At 43.1% G+C, this 8,363-nt stretch overlaps 1 protein-coding gene across 1 annotated transcript; it reads left to right on the forward strand.

The window, feature by feature from the left end:
* Positions 1 to 2,550: 2,550 nt before the first annotated feature.
* On the forward strand, positions 2,551 to 4,499 carry LOC138528086 (E3 SUMO-protein ligase ZBED1-like). Its single transcript, XM_069639532.1, has 2 exons — positions 2,551 to 2,901; positions 3,132 to 4,499. Exons 1-2 carry the CDS (start codon positions 2,551 to 2,553, stop codon positions 4,497 to 4,499), a joined length of 1,719 nt encoding a protein of 572 aa, XP_069495633.1.
* The last annotated feature ends 3,864 nt before the right edge of the window (positions 4,500 to 8,363 follow it).

Consider the following 8,363-nt stretch of genomic DNA (forward strand, 5'->3'; position numbering starts at 1 on the left):
CTGTTTTCCTTAGAAAATGTACCATTTCTGCATTTTAAAAATGAAAATTGCACAAAAACGGAGACGCTGCCAGTTGTAAATGGGAGCGCGCTATTCAACAGGTGGCCTTGCGCTTTCCGATGAAATGCCCTCGCCCGCATATAATCCAGCGATACACAAATGAGTGCACGACAGTTCTGTGCAGGGGGGTTGGTGCACAGCAAAACATGAACCAAACCTGCATGTTTGCACCAGGCGAGTCTTCTGGATACAAGGACAGAATATATACTTACCTCCTCGTATGTAACCCCCTGATCTTACTAATTGATATTTGCATACACCCTACAATTCATCTAGGAGATATTCTTGATTGCTATATCATGCACCCTGGTGTGAATAGTTGCAACTATATCATTTGAACGGACATACATACACTTGCATATGAACCGCGTTATGCATACACCCATGCATCATTAATTGGTTGGTATATATTATGCACGTGTATATTACTAAATGGTGCAAGTATGCACTTTACCTCTGTTAGATGATTAAAATATAAACTCCAATATCATGAACTGATTTACAGCTACAGTAATGTATGAATACACCAGTACTATTCAATAAAAGAATGAAATCTGATATGCGTGTGTGACTGTATAGTGATGGGCCCAGCCAGTATTTTAAAAAAGGGTCCTCCACATGTCAAGATTGCAGTGAGGGAAGGGAACATGTTTGGGAGGGGAAGGTTTTAAGGACCAGGACACACTCATTGGGCAAGGTCTAAAATGTATTCTGCCTATTTGTTCTTTTCTAGCCTTGGTGAAAGAATTTAATTTTCCTCTTGTAGTACATCAGAGGGGAGAGTGCATTGGCTGAGAGCCTGTAGGAAAGCAGAGCGCCTTCCGCATCTCATGTTACAATTGAGGTAAGATGTGTGGGGCAGAGAGGAAGAGATGAGCTGACTACTGCTAGCGGGAGAAAGGCCTTGTGTGGGCCTATTGATTGTGTTGCCACTATATGCCGGACAAGTAGGCTACATTTTGTTTTTTGTTGTCGTTGCAAACGCGCTTCTAGCACTTGCAGACTCACTCCTATTCCAACCTCCAACTCATTCCCAGTACCTTCAATCAGGGGTGTACTGGCCTATAGAGAACTCTGGAGATTTTCCAGTAGGCCTCTGCACTCTGGGCCTCTTTTGTGTGATAACCTATTTTATTTCCACGTTTTCTCATGGGAAAAGGGTTGGGCTTGTTGAAAATGTGTAATATGGGGCCACTTTGAAAATTATTTCCAGGGCCCCTTTTGGTCCAGTTCACCCCTGCCTTCAATTTGCCCCCCTCGTTCCCCAACCACACTCTGTGATTGGGCCTGTTGCCCTGTGTTAACATCTGCGAGGGTCCAAGACCCTTGCAGGCTTACCAACCGGTATGATTTAACATCGTGGCTAGAAGGTAAGTTTGGTGCAGCACTACTATGCCACTACCCATCCAAATGAGTCTGTCCTACAAAAGATCTTTGTGAGCGAGTTACCTCACGGGTCATATGTTAATAATTAAAAACCTAACCTCGTATGATCGTATACATGCACCAAATAGTGGAGGTTTGTTGCAAAGAATCTGCATATCTGTTTGTTATTACACAACTTATTTTATTACATGTCTTCAAATCACTGAAAGTATAGTGGGCTTAAATAGATTTTTCAGGTCGACATTATTTTACATTCTGGGAGTCGACTTATAGCTGTGTTTGCAGACTTTGCTTGATCCCTGCGGCTGTCAGTTTCCTCCTGTATTATCACCTCAGTCATTGGCTTAACAATCATCTGTTCCACCCACTTCTTAGCTATGGCATTTCGCAGGCCATGGGTAATTGGGCATGTAGTGTTTCACATCCATGCTGGGTGGCCATCTCTTTTGACTCTTGATTCAAGATACAATATGGATATCCAGCAGGGATCTGAAACACTAAATGCACATTTGCCTATCCCAATTCCCAATCCTTCTTTGTCACTAGACTCACTACGGCATTCAGAGGCATGCACCTGTTGGAGTAGAGTAGACATTATAATGGAACAAAAAAAGGATCTCCACTTTTCTTTTTTACATTATAATGGAGACAAAAGAAATACAGCTGGTGGGTGGGGCTCGTTATATTATAGCCAGTAGCCACAGATTATTTAAGAGCCTTCAATCGGCGGCCCGGGCCCACCCACCTGTATGTATTTCTTTGTCTCACCCTTATGTATTCCATTTCCTGTCTGTGACGTGTAAAGTAAAATGTCACATCATCAGACATCACATGAGGTGTGTGTCAGTCTAAAAGCACTTGTACGGTTCTACTTAAAAGGAGAGGGGATTGACCTCACAGTTAGACTAATAACTTGAATCTATCAGAGTTAGTGACTTGTGGATGTTGAATAGTACTGTAACTGTACGATCATTGCCACAGACTGAATCAAAAGTCAATAAGGCTATTTTATTTCCAATTTCAGGGTCAAATAGTGAGGCAAATTTATACAAGTGCAGCTAGAGCAACTGTTAGGCGAAGTAGTGAAAACAACCAAATCCAACAATGATGGAAGAGGTAGATGAACACCATGACACTACCGACACCGCCGGCCCATCATGTGAGGAAATGCTGCTGTACCCTCCCATGAAACGTAGAATTTCAGCAGTGTGGAACTACTTTGGCTACGCTAAAATCAGAGGAGAAATAAAAGAAGATGGCTTTCCCATTTGCCGTGCCTGTGCCAAAAAAATTTCAGCTAAGGGTGGAAACACAGCTAATATGTTTACGCATCTTCGAGAGCATCATCCAGCCCTTTTTCTAGAAACCCAGCCGTCCATCAAAAGGAAACGACTTGCTCATCCTGCCACTTTCACTACTACAGCAGACTCCACAGAAGCATCATCCAGTACAAAGGTATTTTTAGTTTTAAACTTAACATTCATCACCAAATAAAATCGTCATGATTAGGAGCGTAACATGTGCATTGCGCACTAGTGCAGTGCACTGCATCACACAGGCCCAGCTTGAACTGGTGAGGTGCTGCTGCCTTGGCGCTGGTGTGTGGGGCTGTCCACATGTAGATGAATTTAACTTACCTACCTTAGTTTACTTTTGAGTTAATTTTTTTGCATTTGCATTTGCAGTGGTGCCGCCAATCCCCAGAAAACCTCACTCAATATACAATGGAAAAAATGTTTGAGAAGCAAAAGAAATATGACCGTACCTCTAAATCTGCACAACAAATGAATGCTGCTGTTGCTTTCTTCATTGCAAAAGATATGGTTCCCTATTACATAGTAGAAAGACCAGGTTTCAAGCATTTAGTAAACCAGCTGAATCCTAAATACGAACTTCCATCGCAAACATTTTTTTCTGGAAAAGAAATCCCAAAATTGTATTCAGCTTTGAGAAATGAAGTGCAGGAAGCTGTTGGCAGAGCCAGGTGGTTTGCAGCAACTACAGATCTTTGGACAAGCAATGGTGGCAAAGGGGAGCCATACATTAGCCTGACACTCCTCCACATCTCATCAGAGTGGGTCATGCAGTCTCACTGCTTGGAGACACTGTATGTGCCCGAAGACCATACTGCAGAACACATAGCTGAAATATTTGAAGGTATGTTACAACAATGGCAGGTAGACATTAATAGACTTACATGTATTGGCACAGATAACGCCTCAAACATGAAGAAAGCATTTCAACAGGTACTTAAAGTACCACACTTAAGCTGCTTTGGCCACAACTTAAATTTAGGTATTCAAAAGTGTTTAAAAATTCAGCGCGTTGACACAGCAGTGAAAAGTTGCAGACGGCTGGTTGAGTCATTCAGCCGCAGCTGGAAGAAAAGACGAGAGCTAACCTTAAAACAAACTGATCTCAACGTTCCTAAACATTCCCTGATTCACGATGTAGTCACAAGGTGGGGCTCAACATACGACATGATAGAGCGCTTCACTGAGGAGCAGCAAGCGGTGTGTGCAGTTCTTGCGGCAGATAGAAATCTCTGGCATTTGATGCCAAAACAAAATGACATGACGAACCTTGAGGACATTTCATTAATACTTGGATCAGTCCACATGTTCACAGATTTCCTTGCTAGTGGCACACGTGTCACCGCATCAGCAATCAGACCAATATTAAATCATTTATTGAATAATGTTCTGGTTTGTGCTCCCACTGATCGTCCACTAGCGAGAGAAATGAAAGAAACTATTGCAGCAGACCTGAGCAGTAGATACGAGGCACCTGAAACACGATTGTTGCTTGACATCTGTTCATTCCTGGATCCAAGGTTCAAAGAACACTTCCTCAGTAATGTGTCTGATACAACAGAAGCAATAAAAGAAAATGCTCTACAAGAAAAACACAGCCTGGAAGAAGGTGAGGATCAGGAATCAGATTTTACCACTGCCACCATGACAAGAAATGGGACCCCCCAAGGTAGTGAAGAACAACAGAGTGAGCAGCAGCTGCAAAGCCTTGGAGTTCCATCACCAACTCCAGTAGTATGAAGCAAAAAAACAGTTGATGTTAATCCCAGAAAAGGCCTACATGATTTACTGTGGGAAATCACAGAAAGTGTGAAACAGTCCACTTCTATGGCAGCAGACTCTGAACCAGAAGCAGCAATCATTGCTCAAGTCGAACACTACAAAGCTCTGCCAATCCTTCCAGGAAATGAGGATCCGCTCATTTGGTGGAAACAGCATCAAAAGGAATTGCCCATTCTGTCACACCTAGCCCAAAAATACCTGTGCATCCCAGCAACTAGTGTTCCTTCTGAACATGTATTCAGTAGCAGTGCCTACATATTATCTCCTTTTAGGAGCAGACTATCTACAGAGCATGTAAACATGCTGGTATTTCTGCATCATAATTTATGATTTTTTTTATTTTTCTAAAACAAAAGTGGTTTGTTTGCTGGTCACTCAGACTTGCGTTCTAATACCTAGAATCTTTTCAGACTTTGAGTAAGCAGATACATGATCTTTTTGACAGTTTTACCTTGGTAGTGTAGCTAAAACATAATTCAGCAAACCAAAAGTTTTGGCATAACCCCTGGGCACCCCTTCTCTGACCATCATTGTTCAGAAGGAACAAAACATATTGAATTTGCAAATTGGGCATTCTTCCTTTTGTGATGGCAGGTAGACCTTGAAAAACGATAGTCTGGTCTGGGTGATTGCCCAGAGCTATGCCTGCAGTTGCTTGATTTTTAAAACCTTCCAGCTATCCTACTTTGAGACCCTAGTGTCATACATGTCTTGGCATCCTTCTTCTTTAATTAAACTTCTAAAAAGGTTGTATTGGTTTACAAAGTTAAATTGGACCTCCTGCTCCGTTGAGTTAAAACTAAAATAAATGTTTGTAAGAAGAACTAAGACAACTTCTTGGTGATGTTTTCTTGTTTGTGTATGGTGTCTTGTTGAAAATGTGCCTTTTCCTGTCAAAATAATATTTAAGACAATGCTTATACACACGTGCGCGCTATACTGCAATAACCGCGGTATACCGTCATTTCAAATGAAGGTTATCATACCGTCAAAAAATCAATATCGTGACATCCCTACCCCCAATATAACATTTGCCTGAGTCCAGGACAAGGCTTTGTTCAACCTCCCTTAATTCAATCAGAGAGGTGTGATCTCCTTTTGGTGGGGGCAACAGGATGCAGCCAGGCCTGGGAAGAGTGGCTGAGCAGGTTTCTCCTGTCGGGGGTAGTTGTCAGGCAGAATTCAGCTAAATGTTACTTTAGTTCCCAGTTTTCTACATTCAAATCCAATTTACATGCAGCTATTTTTTATATATACATTAAATAATTACTTCCTTCAAGTCATTTCAGAATATAGTTTTACATTGTATCCACCTCTTAGCAAGTCTTTCCTTGGCCTGGTTTCGGTTCATTTGTTCAGTTTTACACAAAAGTCTGGTGGTTTTAAAACGCCGGCTTTCTGATAGTGGTGAGCACCGGTACTGCATCCATTTTTGACATTAAGAAAATGAATTCCCCACAGTTCTAGGTTGCTTTTGGCAATCAGCATTGCCATTCCCAATGGTTTCAGGCTACTGTGTGTGTAGCCCAATGGTGGTTTTAGGCGCTGCCCTCCTGTGCTCACAACAGAGGCAAAAATGAGTGGCAGCCTATTCTTCATGTTTTCCCTGTGCACTCTCTGGGGAGTTCTGGCCATCATGATGTTTTCAATGCCAGTACTGCACAGTTTTATGGTAGGGCTTGGCTGCACGGGTAAAACATCCCACAAGCCCCCCCTCTTGCGATGGCCATTCTGATCTTTCACTGATGGAACTCGCAAGATCTGGGATGTTCGCCTCCTCTTCTTCCAATTCCGTAGATGGCACAGTTCAGCATCTTTTCCTCCCTCCAGTCGATCAATCAGTTCTCCTTGCTGGTCCTGATGGGAGGATTGGGTGGTACCCCGGGCCCCTCGGATCTTCGCTCCCGGTCCCCAGGTCGCCTTCCGTGGTCAGTCTCCATGGTTTCATCTCTCCTAGGATGATAAAGCAAAGCGGCAATTCACATTCCTAGACATTTTTCCACCACTATTAATGGTTTGGCGAACATAGACATTTTATAAATCAGAAGATATGAACATATACATTTTCTTTTTTAAATTAGGAGACAAGAACATATATATATATATACAAGAATCACTGAATTTTATATGCTATATGTGGAATATTTTAGGGTTGGAACTGAATTACTCTGGAGTGGCCCCCTCTGGGATTCCAGTGGATTCCTCCAGTTGTTGCAGTGTGTGCCTGGGATGGCAACACTTCAGCTGATTAATATGGACCCACTTATCTTCCCCTTCCGCCAAATTACCTTTGGGGATGTGGATTTTGTAGGCAACAGGGGAGAGCTTGCCTATAATTTCAAAGGGTCCCTTCCATGTAGGCAAAAATGTTCGCTGTTTGGCCTGGTTCCTTTGGAAATTGTATGGATATACCCGGTCTCCCACATCATATTCCTTCCTGGTGGTTTTCAAATCATAGTGCGTTTTCATACTCTCAGCTGATCTTTCTAGATTCCGCTGAGCATAGGCAAAAGCATGTTGGAGGTGTTTCCTTAAATTCTCCACATACTCATGAGTTGTGGAGGCATTTATCAGTGTCTGCTCCTGGGTCCTGTAGAGCAAATGCTGAGGAAGCACCATCTTGCGTAAAAGTCATCAACTCAAATGGTGACATTTTAGTTGCAGATGAAGGGGTAGATCTGATGGCCATTAGAACGAGACGTAACTGGATATCCCAACTTGGCCTAGAATCTGCCACAAACTTTTTTAAGATGCTCACAATGGTTCAGTTGTAGCGTTCTACTGCCCCAGAGGAAGCTGGCCGGTAAGCAATATGTAACTTTCTTTTGAACCCCAGTATCTCCCACATCTTTGTCATTAATTCACTGGTGAAGTGGCTACCCCTGTCTGACTCAATCCTTTGAGGTAGACCAAAATGGGAAAAGATGTGGTTAATCATCAGGGCAGCTGCTGTTTCTGCCTTGCAGTTGGGGCCGGGAGACATTCCACCCACTTGGTAAACGAGCATGTAACGGTCAACATGTACTTGTTTCCTCTAGATGAGCGAATTACAGGGCCTACAAAGTCGATTTGCAAATCTGGCCATGGCAGTGTCATCCCCCTCTTTTGGAGGGGCGCACGGTGTGTGAGGGATGATGGCTGAAATTGTGCACACACAAGACACCCCTTCAAGTATTGGTCGAGGTCTTGCCCCATGTGTGGCCAGTATGCAACCTGTCTTAAGATTTCCAGTGTTGTGTGAAACCCCCTATGACCGGCGGTGGCCACATCATGGGCGTGACTTAACATCAGGCTTCGGAATGAGGTAGGAACCACCCACTGATCATGGCCAGCTTGGGATTTCCTTACCAACAAACCATCTTGGATTCGGAACAACTTTGGACATTTCATCAACACTCTTAGGTCCTCTTTCCCAATGTAATCGGTATCCGTCAGGGGAAAGTTCTCAGGGTCCTCAAGGTGTTGGTAAAAACTTACCAATTATTGGATCCCCTTTCTGAGCTGTAATCAAATCAGCATCAGGGGTCTCCTTACTCCATTGTGCAGTTGAAAGATCATTGTGAGCATTTGTCTGGGACCTAGTGATAGCAGTGACCTGGATTTCCCCCAACAGGGACTCTATTTCGATTAGATCCCCTTGGATGGCCCCGGTTTTGGCCAGCTGATCAGCTAAGTCATTTCCAGTTTTGTCTGGTCCCTCTACTTTGGAATGACCCTTGATCTTTTTCCAGTAGATGGTCATCCCATTCGATGTGACCAGATCATCAATATTTTGGATTAACTTCCCATGTTTCAGGGGTTTGTTATTAGCACATAACATGC

Source organism: Ambystoma mexicanum, chromosome 7q (assembly GCF_040938575.1).
Source record: "Ambystoma mexicanum isolate Mex_15411 chromosome 7q, UKY_AmexF1_1, whole genome shotgun sequence".
Classification (NCBI taxonomy): domain Eukaryota; kingdom Metazoa; phylum Chordata; class Amphibia; order Caudata; family Ambystomatidae; genus Ambystoma; species Ambystoma mexicanum.

Coding starts and splice junctions, on each gene's coding strand:
- LOC138528086 (XM_069639532.1), top strand. CDS start 2,551: ATGATGGAAGAGGTAGATGAACACCATGACACTACCGACACCGCCGGC. Junction 2,902..3,131: donor AAGCATCATCCAGTACAAAG/GTATTTTTAGTT, acceptor TTGCATTTGCAG/TGGTGCCGCCAATCCCCAGA.